General features: G+C 46.4%; 2 protein-coding genes across 4 annotated transcripts; one reads left to right on the top strand and one right to left on the bottom strand.

Moving 5' to 3' along the window:
* Fscn3 (fascin actin-bundling protein 3) lies at positions 1–7,101 on the top strand. The gene is made up of 6 exons (XM_074063939.1): positions 1–1,616; positions 2,548–3,244; positions 3,573–3,691; positions 5,612–5,771; positions 6,396–6,566; positions 6,896–7,101. Exons 1-6 carry the CDS (start codon positions 1,473–1,475, stop codon positions 7,099–7,101), a joined length of 1,497 nt encoding a protein of 498 aa, XP_073920040.1. The 5' UTR covers positions 1–1,472.
* A 5,355-nt stretch (positions 7,102–12,456) lies between these two features.
* On the bottom strand, positions 12,457–16,550 carry Pax4 (paired box 4). Of its 3 annotated transcripts, none has more exons than XM_020187042.2 (10): positions 16,538–16,550; positions 16,203–16,333; positions 15,713–15,928; positions 15,338–15,413; positions 14,653–14,778; positions 14,360–14,442; positions 13,945–14,014; positions 13,499–13,554; positions 13,081–13,222; positions 12,457–12,596 (listed from the first exon to the last, which is right to left on the bottom strand). In XM_020187042.2, exons 1-10 carry the CDS (start codon positions 16,548–16,550, stop codon positions 12,457–12,459), a joined length of 1,053 nt encoding a protein of 350 aa, XP_020042631.1. The 3 variants fall into 3 exon arrangements, with proteins under 3 accessions (XP_020042631.1, XP_073911479.1, XP_073911481.1); XM_074055378.1 differs by having other exon boundaries at positions 13,499–13,515; XM_074055380.1 differs by having other exon boundaries at positions 13,081–13,219; positions 13,499–13,515.
* Between the last annotated feature and the right edge of the window lie 5,465 nt (positions 16,551–22,015).

The following is a 22,015-nucleotide window of genomic DNA, read 5'->3' as shown; positions in this document are numbered from 1 at the left end:
CACACACCCATCTATCTCAGCTACCTCCTTATTCTTGGGCTGGCAATCCCATAGGGTTTCCAGTGCCAGTGTAGCCCATTCCTTGGCTCTACGGAACATTATCTGCGGGCGACAGATTCTACCTTAATGGTTCCATAGACCACAAAGGTCCACTTCCCATCCTTTTCCTTACCACTTAAAGCAGTAGTTCTTTATGAATGCATTGTACACTGGGGCAGGAATGTGCATTAAAATATGGGTCCCAAGACACACTTCAGAAAATGATTCATTGGGACTTGTCTGACTCCCAACAATATACATTCCCTACAATTACCCAGATGATTCTGGCACTAGTCAAAATCTATTAGCCTTATTTTACCAAACACTGGCAGAACCTGAGTGTAGCAGTTCCTTGTTGTATACCACTGGGGCTCTTTCTACCTAGGGAGACCCCATCCTTTCTGCATACAGAATCAGAAAGTGCATGCAAGGTACCAGAATGGCGAACTGTTCTCCAAGTGGGGGTGACTCTACCTGTTTCCCTGTGGATCCCAGCAATATGTAAGCAAAACCCATCATACCCACCATTTTATTTTTGTTTTTCTCCCTTTTTTTTTTTCATGTTACCAGTTTCTCCAGTTTCTAGACTGAGGTTTCTCCTTGAGCCTGGCAGGAAGTGAGTCCCAGAGGCCATTAACAACAGAGCCTCTTTGGAGGAGAAAGGTTGGTCTGGTATCCTTATGGGCAGTTCTGGATGGCTGTCCAGCCAGTGACCTGCCCACCAGCAGTGCAGCTGAGGGTGGGTGAGGAGCAAGGTGTTCCCTCCATCTAGGCCATTCTTGCCCTGGGCCTGAGCCGGCCCTTCTGGATTAATATGAGTAATGCCATCCTCACTGGTTTTCTGTCTAAGGGTTTCATCATCCTTCCAGCAAAGTAACTTCTGAGACATTTTGGCCTTGTCTTTCCCCTAAAAACAGATAGATTTTTCTTGACTATCTCGAACTTAAATACATACATATATGCATACATACATAATAAGGCTTGAGCCACAAGGAAGTCAGGCAGAACCCACTTCCTGAGGAGAAAAAGTTGATCTCTATCCTGTTAATGAGAAACAAAGAAGGAGAGGGACATGCCTAAAGTTGCAGATTACGGTTCTGATTCCTAGTCTTAGCTCAGTATACTTTATTGCCTGGAGGGACATAGGAAGGCAAACGCCAGAGGCTCTGGACTCACTTCCTCTGGGCCATGGATTGGTGTTGCTGGCCAGTGCCCTTTCCTCACTGTGGTGGGGTAAGAGGCAGTCCTCACAGTCACAATGCTCCCGGGTCACAGAGGTACTGGGCCTGGACCAGCCCTTTCCTATGAAGTTCCCTCTGTAGACATCTTCTGGTGGGTACTACGGGCCTTATTCCGGGCCATATGGCCTGTGGGACCTCGCCACTGGGGGGAAGGCTGGGCCAGACAGAGTCATCACCTGTGGTGCCGGCCCCATGGCTGAGGTGGAATGGATACACAGACATCCCAAGGCTGAGGACCTAAGGATTGGGCTTATCAGCTGGGCAGGAACCTACCTCACCTTTGAAGCATATAAGAATACGATCACAGCTACTGCAAAGAGTTTGGGCAGGAGACAGGTAACTAGGCAAACCTGTATGGGAACCCGTTTCTGAATGCACAACAGTGTGTGTGTGTGTGTGTGTGTGTGTGTGTACAGGAGTACACTCCCAACCTACTAACCTTCCTAATCCCTACCATTAGCAAGCTAAAACCCTTCTATTCCAAGCTTTTGATGGTCTGCATTGCTCCATCTTCCCTCTCAAAAACTATTCCCCAGGATAAAGCCTCAGCCCTGGACTGGCTGCCCTGCCCTGTTCCAATTGCTCCCTACGCTCCATCCCAGAAAGAGTGATTTGGGTCATCACAACGAGAAGAAGTGAGACCCCAGGGGAAGATGGACCAGTTGGACGATAGTGCCACTAGGTTTCTGTTATCATTGTAGTCTGAGAATAGAGCATTCTAAAAGCCCTTGCAGATTTAGAGAGGATTATAAGCATCTCTGGGATAGGTGCTGGAGTGAGGCAGGAGCAAAATTCTCTCTCCTATAACAAAATTGACCACAAATCTGTTCCTCTCTTCCTCCCTGGAACCAGGCTGCACATAAGAGCTCTTGCTTTTCTTCTGCCCAGTAAGAGAGGCAGGCTCTAGGTGTAGAGAAACTACTGAGTGCGCTATCCAGGGACAGCAGTGAAGATGAAAGCTTTTCTTGGAAAATTAAGTCTTAAAGGATGAGACCAAGGAAAAAGGAATTTAGCTTCTGTTAGCTGGAGGGGGTGGGTATCTAGACCTTCTTTTTGGATCGTCTTCCTATGTTTCCAATGGTAGAGTGGCCCAGAGATCTTTCCATTACTGTGATTCAGAGGGTGGAAGAGCTGACATCAAGGAGACATGAGGGCATATGGGGAGGGGACAGTGCCTTGTCTTGCTGAAGGTGAGGTCAAGGGTAATGGTTGAAGGGTTCCTTGGTCTAGTCACTCATTTTCCTCTTCTCTCTCCCAATGCCTCCAGACCTGGGAGCTCTTGGTGAGCAATGAGCATGAGGCACAGGCTGTGGTACGAGTAAAGAGCTTGCAGGGTCTCTACCTTCTGTGTGAAGGGGATGGCACTGTGGGCTACGGCCGGCCAAAAACCAGCCACCATGGATGCTTCCTACTCCGTTTCCACCGGAATGGCAAGTGGACTCTCCAGTGCATACTCTCTGGTCGTTATCTGGAATCCGATGGTGAGGATGTGTTCTGCAACTCCCGGGTCCTCTCAGCTTACCACATGTGGACCCCTCGGCCAGCTCTGCATGTCCACGTGATCCTTTACAGCCCCATCCATCACAGCTATGCCCGAGCCGACCACACCGTGGGCCGGGTCTGGGTGGATGCAGCAATCCCCTGCCTAGAGGAATGTGGTTTCCTGTTGCATTTTCAAGATGGATGCTACCACCTGGAGACCTGTACACACCACTTCTTGTCCCATGTAGACCGACTTGTCCCTCAACCCTCATCACAGACAGCTTTTCACATGCAAGTGCGACCTGGAGGGCTTGTGGCACTGTGTGATGGAGAAGGAGGCACATTATACCCACAAGGTGCACATCTGCTCCTAAGCCTGGGCAACAGTCCCAGGAGGGGTGAAGAGTGGTTCATCCTACAGCACCTCCCGACCTGGGTCACACTCAGGTCAAAGACTCGGAAGTTCATCTCAGTCATCTACGGCAAGTGTTGGGTACAACACTACCATGGAGGGAGGAGGGGCCAGCTGCTGAAAAGAGGAAAATATGTTTGGAATCAGCACAAGTTTCTGAACCTACTCGTAAGGAAGATCCTGAGGTCCTAAGAAGCTCTCTTTTGTGGTGAAGGACAGATAAGCAGGGATATGGGCTTTAGGAGAAAACCACCTAGGTCTTCTTTAGACTACTATGGTCCCACAAAAGGTGGTTAAGGTTGAGGAGGGAAAGTTCAGGAAATCCCAGCAATAAAGCATGGTGGAGAGGCTGGGAATAAGCATGAGGCCAGACTCATGTACATGTACTTCTTCCACAGATACAGAAGTGTGTGCTGCCTCTGAGCACTTGACCCCAATGTCCTTGTTCCAGTTTGAATGTGACAGTGAGCACCCAACCTTACAGCTTCATTCAGCCAATGGCTACTACCTAGCCCAGGTGAGTCCTTGGTTTTGAGTGCAATAAACTGTAAACCTCTCTAGACACCTTCTCCTCATTTGAAGCATCTCCTCATGTGTTTACGGCCATTTGTATATCATCTCTGTGAGATAACTGTTCACATATTTTGCCCATTTGTTATTGGATCATTTTTCTTTTTCTTTTGGTGGGTCTGGGATTTGAACTCAGGGCTTCGCACTTGCAAAGCAGGCACTCTATCGCTTGAGCCACTCCACGGGGCCTTTTTTTGTGAAGGGCTTTTTTGTTTTGTTTTGTTTTGTTTTTTGTACTGCAGCACTTTATTCTCCTTACACAATGACGTGTTGCTGGGGCCTAATGTTCTCATGTAAAATTTGTCATCATCTCTTAAAAGAATTGAGTACAAAAAATCTTACATAAATTAAAAGGATGAATAAATTTACAGGTGTAAATGCAAACCATTTCCAACTTAAGGCAAAAACAATCCATGGCATTCAGGAAGAAAAAACACCGTTAAGAACGGAAATTGGGTCCTAAGGCTTGGTGAAGGGTTTTTTTTGAGTTAGGGTCTCATATACTATTTTCCAGGGGCTGCCTTTGAACCGCAATCCTCCTGATCTCTGCCTCCTGGGTAGCTAGGATTACAGGTGTGAGCCACTGTCACCCAGCTTGGGTCATTTTTTTTATTACTAAGTTGTAAGAGATCTTTACATGTTTTAAACTCCAGTCCTTTGCCAAATATGTGTATTGAAATACTTTCTTCCAATTTGTGGTTTGCCTTTTCATTTGCTTAATGTATTTTGAAAAGCCAGCTTTTTTTTGGGGGGGGGGTTCTGCTTGAGCTGCCCCATTATTTTCGAAATAGGGTCTCACTTTTTCCCAGCCTGGACCTTCATCTCCCTAGTTTACGCTTCCCACCATAGGTGGGCTATGTCACCATACCCATTGAGATGGGGGTCTTGCAAACTTTTCCCCAGGCTGACCTGGAACTGCAATTCTCCCAATCTTAGTGTCCCTGTATAGCTTGAGAGGACAGACCCCCTCAGTGCTTGCCACTGAGCCCAGTTATTGGCTGAAATGGGGTCTCTTGACCTTTTTGTCTGGGCTGGCCTCAAACTGAAATCCTCCCGATGCCAGCTTCCCAAGTGGCCAGGATTACAGACATTAGCCACCGTCACCTAGTTGATGGTGAGCTTTTAATTTTGAGGTCAAATTTATCAATTTAAAAAATGTTTATAACTTTTTTGTCCCAGGTACTCATTGCCTATCCCAAAGTTGCAAAGAGTTTCTTTTGTTTTCCTCTCAATGTATTGTAGTTTAGCTTTCACTTTTATGTTTATAATCCATTTCAAAATAATTTTGGGGTCAGGACCAAGTTCATTTTTCTTCAGGGATATCCTGGTCCCTTTTTTCATGCCACACTGTGATACGGCACAGAGTAAGGGAAGTGGGAAAGCTGAAACCACACCTGCCGTCTAAAAAGGATCTGAAAACCCTGAGTTCAAACCCCTGTCCTGCAAAAAAAAATAATAATAAATAAATATGATGAAAAGGATCTGAAGCCAGGCACTGGTGGTTCACACCTGTAATTCTAGCTTCTCAGGAGGCAAAGATCAGGTTTGCAGTTCAAAGGCAGCCCTTGTCAAATAGTACGCAAGACCCTATCTCAAGAAAAACCTTCACAAAAAAAGGGCCGATGAAGTGACTCAAGGTATAGGCCCTGAGTTCAAACTCCAGTACCAGAAAGTCAATCAATTAATTAATTAATTAAATAAGAAGGATCTGAAAGCATAAAGAATATTCTAGGAGAATGTCAAATGACAGAGGCTGGAGATGGGGGCAGGTTCGATGAGGGAAAGGGGTCCAGGAATAAAAATGATGGAAAGGAAGCTGAAATTGTCAGTCCTTATTCCTAGTTTCTCTTCCTGATATTCTCTTCAGAGGCACCATAGGACATTGATAGCTGATGGGCACCCACTGGAGTCTGACACCTTCTTCCATGTGCACTGGAATTGTGGACGGATCATCCTACAGTCCTCCAGTGGACGCTTTCTAGGCATTGCACCCAATGGCCTACTGATGGCTAATGCCACCATTCCAGGTGAGCTGAGCATTCCTCTTGCCAGATTAAGTAAAATCAGGGATGTTTTTAGAGAGAACTGAAATGTAATTTTTAAAAAAGCACTGGAAGCTCTAGAGTCGAGGGTCAGAAGTTTTGAGTCTGCATACAGACCCGGCCACAGAATTATTGTTGCTAGAGCAAACCACCTCTTGGAGCTTCATTATGAAGGTGTCATCCATTCTGTTGCATCACAGGGTGGTTGTGACGATTAAATAAATTAATTTATCCCAGAAAGGAAAGAATATTTAAATTTCTTGGGCTACTCATTGTCCTAGGTACCCTCACAAACATTTCATCAGCAGCTGGCACAGATCTGCACATAGCCAGTTCATTAAATGTTTCATTTTTGTTTTCATGATGTTGGGAATTGAACCGAGGGCCTCATGCACTCTACCACTGAGCTACATCTCCAATCCCACTGAATGTTAAAATATTGACAACAGCCTTGGCAATTAGTGTTCCCTCCAGATTCCATCTGGGAAAATGCCTTTTTGTTTGTTTGTTTGTTTGTTTATTTGTTTGTTTTGGACCTACTGGGGATTGAGGTAGGCAAGCAGTCTACCACTTGAGCACCCCCAACTCATCCCTTCCTATTTCTTTCAGGTCCAAATGAGGAACTAGGGATTCGATTTGCCAACCGTGCCTTCCTTGTACTGCGAGGTCGGTATGGGTACGTGGGCTCCTCCTCAGAACATGATCTCATTCAGTGCAATATGGATCAGCCCGACTGCATTCAGTTACTACCCTGTCACCAGGGCATCTACCACTTCCAGGGTGAGTGGCTCCTTTTCCCTGCTCCAGGGCTTAAAGTCTAGCCCCAGACTTAGCTCCAGATCATACTTCAGGGACTGCTCATGGCTCATTGTAAAAGAGAAACAGAGTTTCTGTTTTCATATTTCAATGCTCCAGCATGGGTTGACACAACAGGAACCAGTGGAATCCCTGCTGATCCTTCTGCATTTCCCTAGAAGGACCTTCCAAAACTGGCAGGATAGGGCTCCTCCATGGGAAGGTGTTTTGTCTCCAGGAAGCCCTCTCAAAGCCTGTACTACTGGAGGACTCCACTCCAAACGGCCCACCAACCTGAGCTCTTCCCTCCCCAGCACAGGGTGGATCCTTCTGGTCTATAACATCTTTTGGCACCTTCCGTCCTTGGGGAAAGTTTGCTCTCAACTTCTGTATAGAACTTCAGGGGAGCAATTTGCTCACGGTGCTGGCACCCAATGGTTTGTACATTCGAGGCGACAGAAGTGGCACCCTATTGGCAGACAGCGAAGACATTACCAAAGAATGTATCTGGGAATTTTAGGTAAGAGAAAGTGGGTAGGGACTTGGCATTGGGAGAGCAAGAGCTGAGGGGTGAAAGGAGAAGGGAGATGAGTGGGGAAGTGTGTGATGGAAAAAACAAAGTGCACTAGTGGGTTGATTTCTGTCCAAGATTTGATCAACTCCAGACATTTATTTCAAATCTGTGCCATCCCTTGCAGACTTCTGAACAAGTTTTGCGAGGGAGGGGAGAAGGAATCATTTTTAGCTTTCTCAGTATTATGCTGTACTCTGTGCTTGCAGTGAGTGTGCTTGCCTATCTATCTCTATCCTTTAAGATGCAGAATTTTAACTAGTTTTGGGGGGGAAATTTGGTGACCTTGGGAATGTATATAGGTGAATATAGAAGATGCGCTTTCTATCCTTACCCCTGTATCCCTGACCCTCCAATATTTATCTCCAGCCCTGATCTTTTTCTGGAATTCCAACCTCATGTCTTTTCAATTTCCTGATGGAAAGTTGACTTAATTTCAGCTTTCCAGTCCCTCAAAATCAGTAGAGCTAGTTCAACCTCTAAAGGTGAATCTCTTCTGCCATCTCTTTTCTTCCTTCTTGGTCATCTCAGGCATTGCTATATTCCCAGATGATCAAGCTCAAGTCTTCAGCACTATCTCTCCATACTCCTTTTGCTCCCTTCATCAAACTCTGCAAATTCTTTGGTTCTTCCTGAGCATTGCCTCTTGAATGCTTGCTTCTTCATAATTACCATTATCATTCCAGGCTTTACAGCAAAAGCCTGCCCTTCTCCCATAGTCCTAGGCAGTACACTTCTCCCAGATTCACCCTTATCCAATCTTTTATCTACACCAACTTGACTTTCATAACATGCTGCTTCCCTTTTACCATTCTTTGTTCACAACTCTTCAGAACACCTGTTGCTCTTAGTCCTGTTCCTTTACAATCCATCTCACTTTCTGGCATGGAAAGTCACAAGGAATGTTGTAGAAAGCTCTTCAGGGGCTTTTTGTTGTTGTTTTCTTTCCTTTTTTCTTCTTAGCACTTCGGTTTTGGTATCAGACAGACCTAGAATCAAGAGTTAAGGAGCTAGTAACCTAGCTCAGTGACCTTAGAGAAATGGCTTTTGCTTTTCAAGGCCTCAGTTTCCTTATCCTAGAATATTGAAGTAATACTTACTTTGTAGGAATTGTGAAGTTAAAAGTCAATCTGAATTTAAATATAGACTCTGAGTGTATGTTCACTCTTTTCTCTCATTTTCAACCAGTTTTCTACATAACCCCTTTATTATGGCTAAACTGAGAAAAATTAAATGAAATCACACAGGCCTTCAGGGTTTTTTCTCTAAATCTATGTCATGAAGAGTTTAGATTGGTCTAGGTTTCTCAGGCTCCTTCCAAGCCTGACAGTCTAGTAGACAGTATATTGCAGTAAAGAGCTTATTTCTAGCCCTGAGTTCAAAACCCGGTAATGCCCTCTAATCACAACCCCCCCCAAAAAAAAGAAAGAAAAAAGATTACACAAGATAATGAATGTATGATACTGGTACCTAGTACATTATCATTCTATCAGAAGTCTCCAATCCAGTTCAAATTCTTAGTAAATTGGGGTAGGAGGTATATGCTCAATGGTAGAACATATACTTGGCATTCTTGAGGCCCTAGATTCAATCTCCAAAATTAAAACAAAACAAAACAAAACAAGACAAAAAGACAAATTCTTAGTAATCTTTCCTGTTGACTACAAGTCTTCCTCTAAACTCTGATGAGAGGTTTTATTGTTCCAGCCTTTTCTTACACATTAACTCTTCACATACCCCTAGTGTTTATCCTTCATCAAGGATGGTATAAATCCTCTCATAGGCTCTTATCTAATATTCTAAAAGCCAGAAATCAGCAAATGACTGACTGTCTGCTGAAGGTTTCTCTTCTTCTTCCCTCCTCAGGTCAATGGGATGCCACCTGCCAAACTCCAAATCCTCCAGGAAAAATTCCTGTACTAAACGGAACAGAAACCCCAGCGTCAAGATCCAAGAGAAGAATATCTGTTACACACCTTTTCCTACCCAGTTTAGCAAAACACCTGTTTCAAGCAACAATACATCACAACAGGCCACCCCCAAGATCCTTGTATGTATTTGACCTGGTAGAGAGTAGGGGTGGATTCATGAGGATGGAGTCTGAGTTCCTGGGCCTCTCTAAGTTAAATCCAGGAGAAAGGAGACCAAGTGATTACTAGTTCTTCCACTCCCCGATTTCTAACCAGAAACACTAAACTTTTCCTAGTGACTTGACCTGAAGGATTCAGAATCCAGATATGACTTTAACTGTCCTTTTGGTTTAGAACAAATGAGGGATTGTTAATCCTATAGACATAGGGTAATGGTAATAACACCTTTTGCCTATAAATCCCCCACACTCCCCCTAGGTGAGAAAACAGTTTACCAAAGTTCCTATCCTCTGATTACCTTTGATCCAGGGAAGTGGACAAAGAGAGATGCTTCTTCCACCATTTCTCATTTTTTACAGGGAGCTGGAATGCTTTGCACAAGGTCCTATGACTAATCACAATAGAACTAGGCCTCTAATTCAAATCTTCTGACTCTGATGCCCATTATTTTTTCCATCAAAGCAAGATTTTCAAAAATGTCTGTCCTTGCACTGTCTTCATGACTTTGGCCTTTATCTACCTACCACCCTCCCTATTAATGTTTCAATTGACATAGATTCTTAAATGCAACCATTTAGAAAGGAGTATTTTTATCACTATTATAAGGCAGAAAAACAAAATCTCTTGCTATAAGTAGAAAGTGACTATAAAAATAAATTCAATGAAAACCTAGCTTAAAATTCCCCTCCCTGCTCAAGACTCAGAGCCTAAGTTTCCTTTCTCTTTGTTAAGAAAGGAGATTAGCAACCATTAAAGAGGCACTAAATCCCAGTGTAGGTGGCTCACATCTGTAAGCCTACCTACTCAGGAGGCAGACATCAAGAGGATTGAGGTTCAAAGGCAGCCTGGGCAAACAGTTCCTGAGACTTTATCTCAAAACACCAACACAAAAACAGAGCTGGTGAAGTAACTCAAGTGGTAGAGTGCCTGCTTAGCAAGCATGAAGCCCTGAGTTCAAGACTCAGTAACCCCTCCACCAAAAAAAAAAATTACATATATATATATGTATATATATATATATATATATATATGTATATACATATATATATATATGTGCTAAATGGACCAAAGTGGAACTTGTTCCTGATGCAATCAGAACTAAAAGGGAGTTAAAAAGGAAATAAATTTCTCACTTCTGACTCACTATTATTTAAAGCAGCAGCCACACACTGCCTAAAATGTTCCCAAACACAGCAGTAATGTCCCCCACTTTGGGAAAATTGTCCCATACCATAATGAGTGCCTAGCTTTTAGTTCACTCAGAAAAGAAGGCTGAAACAAAAATATGAGACTCAGTTTGGATAGAAGAAAATGATCTCAGGTTTCTGTAAGTATATTTGTCCTTTAGAGATATAAAAGAATTTTTTTTATTTAATAAGTGGAGATTGAAAACACTAGAGACTAGGGCATCTCCTTTCCTAGAGAGCATTAAGCACAGGCCAATGCCAGGTGTGGTGGAGTGTGCCTATAGTCCTAGTTACTCAGGAGGCTGAGACAGGAGGGTCACTTAAGCCCAGGAGTTCAAGACCATCCTTGGAAACATAGTGAGATCCTGCCTGAAAACAAGTCCTATCTAGAAAGTGGGACTCTGGAGATCATTTAATACAGAATCTCTTTGTCAGCATTCATAAATACATATACACACTCAGCTGCATAGGCACCGTGTATGCACAGGGATACATATGTGCATGCAAGTGCATGCACGCAGACATACACACACTATCTTATGCCCAAAACCCCACAAGTGGCCCTTCATCTTTTACTTGAATGCTTTCAGCCATGGGGCCTCAGCTGAAACAGCTCCTTCTGTCACCAACATTGGTCCTGTCACTGAACTGAATGGCTTGTCCTCAGGCTGTGTTGTGCAGATTTTTACCCCATAAAACTTTGCCAGTTTCCCTGGGCAATTCTGTGCGGCAGGGCTTCCAGCTTGAAAGCAGAGAAGGCAGGGCAGGGGCAGAGCGTGTTCTATTCAAACTGCATCTAGAGCTGTACTATTCCATAAACCTCTCCGTGCTGATGGAAATGCTATAATCTTTCCTGTCCGACACAGTAGCCCTGAACTACATGCAGCATTTGAAATGTGGCTAGTATGGGGACAAGCTGATTTTTTTTAAGTTTTTTTGGGTGGGACTGAAGTTTGAACTCAGGGCTTCCCACTTGCTGAATTTCTTTTTAATTTAATGTGAATTGCAAGTAAATAGCCACATATGGTTGTTCTGTAGTTTCTGAACAGCACACAACTTTGGAGCATTTGATAATAAAAAGAACTTTTGAATAATAATTTCTGGATCAGTGCCTGTTCCAGATGGGAGTAAATAGACATGTCTCCATTTCTCCATCCCCATCCCTCTTGGCATCATTATTATCTATCCCCTAGCCTTCAAAAGAAAAGGATTTTCCAGGCATGGTGGTACACCTCTGTAATCCCAGCATTAGGGAGACTGAGACAGAAGGATTTACAGCTTGAGACTAGCCTGGGCTATGTAGCAAGACCCTGTCTCAAAAAGAGAGCTAAAGAGAGAGACAGACAGACAGAGAATTTGGAAGTATCCCTTTCTTCACCTTCTTTTCCCTGTTTTCCTCTCTTTCCCCATATCCCAAAACTATCCAGGAGGACCCTAGAGCTTTCTCTGCAAGGGGACAGATTTGAGAAGATTAGTAGCTTATTGGCAAGTAGACCATGTCCCTGGAGCATGTGTAAATGGAAAAGCAGAATATGAAAAGTGCCATTTCCACTCTGTTGCTATGACAAAAATACATATGCAATTAGAGAATTGATGTCTACTTTCTTAGATTAAGGAATTATAGTAAATTTTCTTAGGTGTGGATATGCATCTTGGTTATGTAAAGAAAAGTTCCTTATTTTTTGGAAATACATGCTGGAGGACTTAGAAGTGAAATGTCATGATCTAATAGTGTGTGTGTGTTTGTGTGTGTGTATGTACATATATGTGGTCCCAGAATCTAAACAGATCAATAGATGGTATATCTACATTTATAGGATATATAGATACACAATAGGGTAGGTGGACATATAGATACATGTACACATAAACTATATGGTAGATGGGTGGATGGATGGATGGATGATAGGGAATGTTTGTAATTGTTAAACATTGGGGTGTGCATATGGGTACTCATAGGAAAAACAATGAATAACAGAAACTACTACTAATTAAAAATGTTTTTATTACTGCCTAGTGGAGGCCTCTCATGGCCACGGTGAGTAGTGTGTGGGTGTTCCTTCTCCATCCCCTCCAATCAGGTGCTGCACAGGGAGGGCAGCGAGGCAGGGCCAGGCAAGGTCCACACTTGAGGAAGAAGCCCCAGGAAGGAGGAAGGAGCCGCAATCTGTGGGCAAGGCAGTAAAGACAATGGACAGATGGTATTAGATCCTACCCAGCTCCTCTGCTCTTCTCTCTTGCCTCATTCCAGGCCTTACATCAGTGAGGAGCTAGGCCAGAATAGGTCCTGAGGACAAACAAGACTGGTGACAGGAGCCACAAAGATGGGAGCTTAGGTTTACTCCTCCTACCCCACCTCTCAGAGTCACTGACTGGGGGGGAGGGCTGTGGCTGAGACATCAGTTCTCTACCCTGGGTATACACACTCAAATCCCAATCCCACCCCCTTTACCAGTCAGTGCTGACACTGGCTGTCAGTGGTACTATACTCAGAGGATACTAGTCTCTCCAGATTTGTGGGCCACACAAAGAATAAGCATACTGAGGTTCACGTGGTGGCCCTGACTGGAGGTCTGTGCCCTCCTGTCCATCAAGAAGTCAGTCAGCCCTTCCCACACCCTGCAGGATTGATGCATGGTCTTAATTCTTACCCCAGCAAGGCTGGAGACAGGCTTGATGTGTGGGATCACACGGACACCTGTCTCGTGCTGTCTCCCAGCACAGCTGATAACAAGAAGGACCCACAGGTTCCAGGGAAGGCAGGGTTGCTGTGGGTATACTGCCAGGGAACTGCTAGAAAAAGCAGGAGGAGATCCCCTCAGCTGCCAGTGAGACTTCCTGTTTATAAGGCTGGGGACCCAGAACCATCTGCTCCTCAGGCTGTGTCCTGCACTCCAAAGGGCACCATTCACAGAGTAGACCGAGAGATGGCACTTTCTAAAAATGTGCACTGTGGGGTCCCTGGAGAGTCATGGATCCTAGCTCAGACCTTCCCTCAAAATGGGAGAGGCTATGAGCCCTTCAAGCCCTTTAGTCTTCCCAGCTCACAAATCCCCTTCTCCAAAGTACCTGAGCAGAGATGATCCCTGGGGGAGCCCTTGATATGATCACATCCTGAGAAGCACCTATAGGGTAAGGGTGGATCCACTCAGAGGGAGGAATTGAGGCTGGGGCAAGGGGTGTATGGGGCAAGGGGTGTATGGTGAAAGGCATGTGGCTTCTAGAAAAGATAGCGACTCCTTGCAGAGGTGGAGGAGATGAATGTCACAACTCTAGATGACCCTCCTTCCCAAAGCAGGGCCTTGGGAAATTAGAAAGAATTAAATCCATGGCTTTGTGCTGGGAAGAGTGCAACCCATAAGAGCAGGGACTGTATATGCCCAGCACCCAGCACAGGGCCTGGAACATTGGTGGTGCTGTGTAAATGTTAGATGGATAGATGGATGGGTAGATACATAGATGGATGGATGGGTAGATGAGTGGAGGGTAGGTGGGTGGATATGCACAGAAATCACCTGGTAGTTGCATTTCCCACTTCAGCTTCTCTTGCCGGCGCCATTTGGCTCTTCTGTTGGAAAACCAGACCTAAGGGGAAATAGGGACAATATAGCTGGCTGTGCTTTTGGCCACCTGGCATCTGCTATTACCATGTGATTCTGGCCTGGACTCAGAATGTAGAACTTCCGTGGATCTGCTGTCCTCTCTCCCTGCTCTGGCCTTTGTTCTCTGTCCCTTTCCTCACCTCAAAGGTGGAAAAGAGAAGAGAGCAATCAGTTAAGGAAAATAAGGTTTCATCCCTGATTTTTGCTCCAAACAAGTTTGTTGCCACCTCCTTACTTCCCTCTCTACCTCACCAGAACCCATAGCCCTGGCCAGTACAAACTCTTCCTCCTTGTGGTTTGTGTACACCATGTCACAGAGTTTGCTCACCCTCACTGTGTCCTCAGGTAGAGAGGTGGCAGCAGCCAGCTTTCCACGGGCCACTGAATCAGGATACCGCCCACGCTGGAACTCTGCAGAGACAGAGACTCACACAGAGAGGGCAAGGTGGAGGGGTAAAGCATGGGTCTCCTTGTAAGGGCCCTACTCCCCACCTGTAAACCCTAAACTTACTTCCTGTCCAAAGCAGAGCCGCCTTCAACCTGTACCTCTCAACCTTTGTGCAAAGGCCTCAGAGCTGCTACCCCCAAGAACCCCTGCCCCACCACTGCCCAGCCCAGCACCTTTCTCCAGGGCCTCAGCTTGGCCTGGGGAGAAGATAGTCCGATTCCGGTGGCCATTCCCTGGGTGAGGACCCCGGGGAGCCTCAAGGCCACTATGGGGAATAGGAAGAGCTGGAGCCAAAACAGCTGCAAAAGAGGACAATGTCTTGTGGTGGTTTGTGATGGTGACTCCTATAGTCAGATGGGGTCCTTGCATCCCTGAGGCTATGACTAGGAAACAGCATGGACATAGCAGAGCCCACTGGTGCAGCATTCAGTTACTTGGCTGTGGCTATGGGGCACTTGATGGGAAGTGAGCTCAGTGCCATGGTGATGTTTGGGAGAGCAGCAGCAGGGGTGGTCCAAGTTTACATGATCCCATAGAACACAAAGGATGCTCATGTGGGAGAGAAGGGTGTGGAAAGCCAGTCCTGCCTCTTTCTCAGTAGATCTTGTGAACCTCAGGGTTAGGAGACCTAAATTCTGTTCTAAGACCTGCCATCAATTAGCTGGTGACATTGAGTAAGTCGCTTTACCTTACTAAAACTCATTTTTAGTTTGCCAGGAGAGAGTAGGAGTCTCTGCCAGGCCCTCTTTATAGGGTTTTTGGAAGAGTGATTCAAAAAAGAATGAGAAAGAACTTTGAGAGCTATAAAATGCTCAGGATTTGACTCTGATTATGTCTGGGGCAACTCTTAAGACGCACCTGGTGATCTGAGCTGTGCCCAGTGAAGTCTGTGATCTTCCTGTAGTGTTCGCAGGACTCGATTGATGGAGGAGACCTGGGAGTTTTGGGTGTTGGATGTGGTGATGGTGTACAGACACAGGATTGCATCCAGAGGATGGTCTCCAACATACACATCATTCCCAAGGACTGCTTCCTCTCTCTCACCATGTTCTCTTTTCCTCATCTCTCTCACTACCACCATTTTTCATAAGAGAAACTTATGGGTCAGAAGGTCCCAGATACCCAACCCACCAGCCTGTGATGCCAGGTTCCACAATGTCAAGGAAAAAGGGCCTCTTGTTCTTACCATACAGCCTGTTTACAAGCTCCAGGATAGGGAGGGAGGGTACTTACACTGGGGGTCTTTTCCTGAGTGCAAAGCCCTTCAGCACAAAGCTGGCGTTGGATCTCCCAGGCAAAGAGGGCTGGACATTCATCCTTCAGTTGGGCGATCCGAGCTACCACTGGGGGTGTGGCCAGACGTGGCTTGCTCCCCCCAATACTCTTGGGTTCCAAGGCACCTGTGCGGTAGTAACGCCCTAGGATCTTGCTCACACAGCCATTAGATACCTGAGCCAGGTAAGAAGTAAAGACAGGTAAGACATGATGGGCAGAAGGACAATGAGTGTTCCTGGGACAAGGCAAAGTAGGATCTACTAAACCAAGCCATGGAGTTGAGAATCTAGCCTCACTTTTTGGTGCCTAAAGCTCCCCTTCCCAATCTCTAAGAGAGTATTTTAGGAGGAAATCCTCATAGTTTGTAACAGCCCCAGCCTCTTGCCTTCAGAGGGACTTCTTCTCCCTGCTTCTTGTTCCCATTACTGGGTGAAGGACTTGACACTACCTTAAGACTCCGAGAGATGTCGCAGGGACGCATTCCACTGACTGCAAGCTGCACGATCTGCTGCCGGGTGTCCAGAGGCAGGGGCCGACCATTCACAAAGAGTCCCCCCAGCTGATTCACGCTGCTGATTCCTGGGCATGAGAAGTAAGCACTACCTACCTCCACCCGCAGTATATGCTGACTTTCTTGATCTAAGGGAAACAGGGTGGAATGGAGATGGAGTGACTGGAAAAAATTCCTCCTCCAGAACATTGGCCAAGGGCGGATGAAATCATGTGAGTGGAAGCAAATCTCTAACTCCCTCCCCATTCTTCCCATTTTCCCAGGCCTCTTACCATCCTGCTGCATGCTCCAGGCTAGCCCTCCTCACAGAAGTTCAGGAAGACAAATGGGAAGGTTGAGAAGGGGAGTTCCTTCTAGGAGCTCCTGTTATGGCTTGGGGGCAGGGTCTGCAATAATAGAAGGTTATTTGGGAAAGGTCTCTTGCCTAAAATGTTAATGTGATGTAATGTTTTGTGATTGAGTTAGGTTTCTAAAATTTGCCAGTAGGTTGGCTAAAAGTAGAACATTAGAGTTAAGTTTATTTAATCTCTTATGGGATGAGCAGCACAGGGCTGCTGAGGACTGGATCTTTCTAGATAGCCTGATAAGGGATAGGAGGGTGGGAAGGACCTCATTTCCCACACATCCATTACAGAAAGTTAGGTATGTGAAAAGGATTGATGTGTCCTAGTGGTCAGCCTGTGTCTTTTCCAAATGAGCAACTCCTGCCTCCTGCCAGGGCTCCTCAACCCCTGGCTTGAACCAGAGGTTCTGCTGTCCTCAAGTTCAGGACTTCACCTTCACTATCAGACAGTCTTGGGTTAGGTTCTCCAAACCACCAGTCAAATCCTTCGTTCAGAGCATTCAGTGGAAGGACTTACTTCTGTTTTTCATGCTTTCCAGAAGCTCTACTGGGATCTGACCCCACACACTGGAAATAGAGATAAATCAGCCTGAAGTGCTGACTTCTCCTAGAAGACACATTTATTGGCAGCTTCTAACCTGAGTGTTGGTTCCTGTAAACTCTGAAGAGTTCGAGATCTCACAGGGAAGCTTGACTTTCAGAAGCCACCATTCTAGGATCATGCATTCATTCAACATTTCTTGAAGACATAATGAAGGGAGGGAGGGAGAAGCAGGAAAGGGCTTTCTGTTGGCTGATGCAGAAGCCATCTTGAGTACAAGAGAGTTTCTGAGCAGCAGGGGACATAGACCACAGGCCACTGTCTTTCCTGCTTTCACCAGCAATTAATAGGAGTTGAAGCTGCCTCCTTTCATGCCTGGAATCTTGGCAGGGCTGGAGGTGACGCCACAGAACAATTTATCCATCGAACTTTCCTGCAATAACCATGCTCTCTTAGCTCAGTTAACTCCTCTGCTCAGCAATTACTGAGCAAGCTACTAAGCATGAGCACCTGACTGCTTGTTCAGGATGAAGGGAGCAAAAAGGAAAGGGACAAGGTCTTTGCTCCCCAAGAGATTGCTGCGCAACAGGGAGAGGAGACAAGCGGGGTGAAACAACAGTGAATTATAATGAGTGTGGAATCCAGAACCTCCAATAGCTAAATTGGTTTTTATTCACTCCTATATAGGCAGGTAGAAATATATTCCCCTTCAAGCTCTCATCTTTCCTGAGAAAGAAAGCAGAGATTTTTTTCTTCAAAGAAAATTGAGGAGCAGACTGGGGTTTCCACAATTCAGGGGCCACCCAGAGAGAAAAACTCAAGCTTCAGAAGTCAGTTCCTTAGCAGAAGTCAAAATTTCTGGCTCCTAATCTTGGAACCCTCTTTTTCTGTCCCACTTCTGCCCCACTTCTGCCCCACTTCTGCCACCAAAGTAATGAAGAGAGGAGAGTCAAGCTGGGAATACAAAAAGCTATGCCAGAACAGAGGTATAGGGGCTCAAAATACCAGACAAACCCTGAATCCTTGATAGGTCTCTGTTCCCCTATGTGACCCAGAGCTCAAATTAGCTGTGGGAACACAGGTTCAATATCCCAAACCTAAATAATCTCCAAATCAAAAATAATCATGCCCAGCTCACAAACGGAAACCACATTCCCACCAGCCTCCCCACACATTCCCAATACTCATATTAACTTGTCTGAAAAAATAACTGGTACTCATGAGAAGAAAAAGCAGGATAGGGGTTGAAAGGAAAGAAGGGTGGATAGCTGCAAAGACACAGGGAGAGAATTGGGCTTGGCCACACAAAGACATGGAGGCAGCATGGGAGGCAGAGCAGACAATGAGTCTGCAGGTGAGCTACCTTACTGGAGGAAATGAGATGGGAGCTGCAGTGGGAGGTCTCAGTCTTCTGTGCTGGGCTCCTGAGACCCCTACAGGCTCCAAGGGTGCTGGTGGTCTGATCCTGGTAACAGTCTCCACTCTGCTCTTGCTTCAGTCCTGCCAGGGGGTCCAGAGTTACAGAGAGCCCGGACTCAGGAACAGAGGGCAGCCTTCTGGGAGCAGCCAATGATGTCACAGGCCATGAGTAGAAGAGAGAGGAGGAGGGAACTGTGCATGAGGCTGACTGACACTGGCCCTGAGGCAGGGCAAACCACAGCCAATGACCTACTGTGTCCTTCGTGGGGAGTCCTCAGTGCCCACCTTGTATCCATCTACTCTGAAGCCGGTTCAGAGCCATTCTCATGCAGGCCCCCTAGACCCAGACTATACTCACACAGGGGCCAGTACTCCTGAAGAGCATAAAGAACATGGAAGATGGGAACCTTAGACTATGTATCCAAAGTGCATAGAAACATAAAGGAGCCTTCCAGAACTACTGAGGTAGCATCCTAACCAGAATGCATATGCCTGAGCTTTTGAGTCAGTTCTTGGGTCATGTGTGTGATACTATAAAACATAAAAGGATATGTAGATGATTCCTAAGTACAGACTGAGTTGACTCCTAAAACTGAGAAAAGGAAGGTCAATTGAGAAGTGAGTTTGTCACATAGCACCGGTTCTCTTCAGAGAATGGCCTCATTAATTCTCTGACTGACTCCTCAACTGAGGTAATATCAAGGGTGTGTTCTTGCCTGGAAACAGAAGCATCCTGGACTTCAGAACTGACCAGGTTAGTGGTGGTAGGAATGAGTCTCTGAGAATAAATAGAGATGCATGTTGGGTATTTATGAGGAGGTGTGCTACTTGGTTTTCCTTCTTCAATGTCCAGATGTTTTCAGGCTCCTTTCCACTAGGGATTTGTTGCTTTTTGACTCTCAGTCATCAATGACACTGCTGTTCCCACAGACACTATAGATTATCTGGGACAGTTTTGGGTGAGAGCACCAGTGGCTGGGTAGGTTGTTCCTGCAGAGTAGATTGCTGGAAGTGAACGTAGCCTCCAGTGCCTGGAAGCTTTGTTGCCACCACTGTTTTGGATAGAACTAACGGAATATGAAGAAGAAACTGTGGAAAGCCCTTTTGGTCCATTCTATACCTCAAATTCTGTGATTCTATCATAGAAGTCAGTATGGAGTAAGCAGTGTATAAGGCAGTAAGCCTAGGCCCAGAAGTCAGAGAAGGGAAGAATGGATCTCTTTGGTAAATGCTTTGGGTTTGGAGAGTGGAAGTGGGTGTTGACATTCAACTTGAAACTCTGTACTCAAAGACCAAATGTTTCAAAGAAGTGAGCTTCCACCTTACCCTGACAAGTGTTCCCCTTCTTTTCAAGTCCCCTCCAGCATCCTCAAGCTGGCCCAGAACCCTGAAGCACAGAGGAGACTGCAACAAGTGGTTTCAGCACCATAAGCAGGACAGCACATGCCCCAGGGCAAGAAGAGCCCACTCCATCCCAGGGTAGCTGGGGGCTGCTGGTCACTCTGCTTAGCTGTACCTGGTGAAAGGAGGTCCCCAGGAAATTATGGGGGTATCCCTGCTTTTAGTATCCCTTTCCTGTCTCATCCCTCCCCCCTGGATCTGCACTTGGATCCAGGGCTCAAGGCTCATGTCTTGACTAGCTATTCCCATAGACAGCTGCATGAGGGTGGAGATAGGGGTGTCAGGGGGGAGAAAGGACAAGCCCTGGCAGATGGTGGTGGCAAAGATTTCCCCCATAAACTACCCTTTCCCTCCGCCTTTACAATGGGGCTCTCAGGTCTGAACAAACAGAAGCTTTTCGACCCAGAGGTGATGGGGGAAGGAAAAAAGGGGAAAGGGCCCTGGCGGGGGGGCCTAGCAAGCCAAAAGGCTCAGCCGCTCAGCCCTCTCCCCAGCGCGCCAGACTGTTTGAGGAGCAAATATCTACCTTCACTGTCTGACTCTCTCAACTGCCCCCACCGGGTTTGGGGCTAATTGTCCCTCATTAGCTGGGCCCAGGACCCAGGCTGCCGCCAACCCCCGCCATCTGCTCACAATTATACATTAACTCAGAGGTCTTGCCATACGCCAGCCAGGCTGTGCGCCCCTCTCCGGGGCCAGCGATGGCCACTTCAGCCTGTTCCTCATCACGGATGTAGAGCCTTGATCGCTAGCTTTTTCTGCTCTTGGGAGCCTCTGGTATAAGGGCTTGTGGCTGTGGAAAAAGACCTGTCCACCGTAGAAGTGGCTGGAGTTCCCCTGCCTTCCTCACTGGGCCAGAAGGCGAACTAAATCCGTGCGTAAAGCTGGAGAGGATAAGGGCGCGTCCAGCGCATGCACAAGCTGACTTTGTTCTGACACCAAGCTGCAAGCTCTTGGCACCTGCTGGGGGACGTGATACCAGTTCCAGCCTGTGTCATCCCTCCCTGTTAGCGCCTTTTAGTAGGCTGTAGGGTCCTTGCCTGTGTCTTCTCTTCAAAGAGCCCAGTCTCAGGTCAGCCCTCAGCCTTCCAGAGCGCACACGTCATCTATCCAAAACCAGTCTCCGGTAGCGAGTACATTCCACTTTAAAGTCCAAGTGGTTTGTTTCCTTGCTACAAAAACGTGGGGTTCTTCGAGTTCCCTGGATGTTCCTGAGCTTGGAACATTCACGCGAAGTTGCATCACCTCTCCTCCCCCAAAAAAAGCTTTGTGCGGTCACTTTACTCTCTCAGCTCCAATTCGACAGGACACCAAAACTCTCCAACTGCAAACCCCCGCGGTTTTGGGCTCAGCTTCGAAAAGGTTGGCACCTGGCTCCCTCCCTCTGATTACTCCGGCAAGGCACCGTAGATCACACCTTCCTGACCAAGACTTTGAACTGTGGGCACAGGAAAAAGTACTCTTCTCCCAATTCTTTTTCTTTTTTCTTTTTCATTGAGCCTCCAGCCTCTGAGCCCAAAGCTGCCTCATGTTTGTCTGGGGGCTACAGTGGGACGGGTATGTGGTGAGTCTTCATTGCCTTAGACTTCCAGCACAGTTGCAGAGTTAAGGGGCTAGAGCCAAGGGCATAAGGAGGCCAGACAAGGAAGCAGGGGGGGAGGGGCAGGGATGTGAAGGACAGACAGTGAAGAGCCCATTCCAGAGCTGCCAGGACACACTGTGTGCCTGTATCTACAGCAGATCAGAGCAGTCAGATGACACCTTGCTCCTCCCAGTTCTGCAAGCGCCCCAGCCCATCCGCGTGGGAAAGAGATTGCAAAGGGACTGGGGTTTTTAGACTCAGGCTGGAACTAGAAACCTGAATTTCAGTTGGTTCCCTGGGAACTTCCAACTCTGTGCTCACCCTACTCTGTTTTCCTCTGCATGGAGCAAGGATCTGGAGAAGCAAATAGCTAGTTGTTTGTTTTAAAATAAGCTTTGTTTTAGTAAACTACGTTTTAGGGAGAAATTTTGAAGATAGTACAGAGTTCTCATATACCCCACAAC

This window comes from Castor canadensis, chromosome 2 (assembly GCF_047511655.1).
Source record: "Castor canadensis chromosome 2, mCasCan1.hap1v2, whole genome shotgun sequence".
In the NCBI taxonomy this organism is placed as follows: domain Eukaryota; kingdom Metazoa; phylum Chordata; class Mammalia; order Rodentia; family Castoridae; genus Castor; species Castor canadensis.
Note: the sequence above shows the minus strand (reverse complement) of the source record. Positions and strands in the feature narration are given on the sequence as shown.

Coding starts and splice junctions, on each gene's coding strand:
- Fscn3 (XM_074063939.1), top strand. CDS start 1,473: ATGGCTGAGGTGGAATGGATACACAGACATCCCAAGGCTGAGGACCTA. Junction 3,245..3,572: donor GTTCATCTCAGTCATCTACG/GCAAGTGTTGGG, acceptor CTTCTTCCACAG/ATACAGAAGTGTGTGCTGCC. Junction 6,567..6,895: donor GGGCATCTACCACTTCCAGG/GTGAGTGGCTCC, acceptor TTCCCTCCCCAG/CACAGGGTGGATCCTTCTGG.
- Pax4 (XM_020187042.2), bottom strand. Junction 14,779..15,337: donor GGCACAGCTCAGATCACCAG/GTGCGTCTTAAG, acceptor CCTCTTTTGCAG/CTGTTTTGGCTCCAGCTCTT. Junction 12,597..13,080: donor CTGTCTCCAGCCTTGCTGGG/GTAAGAATTAAG, acceptor CCTTGCCCACAG/ATTGCGGCTCCTTCCTCCTT.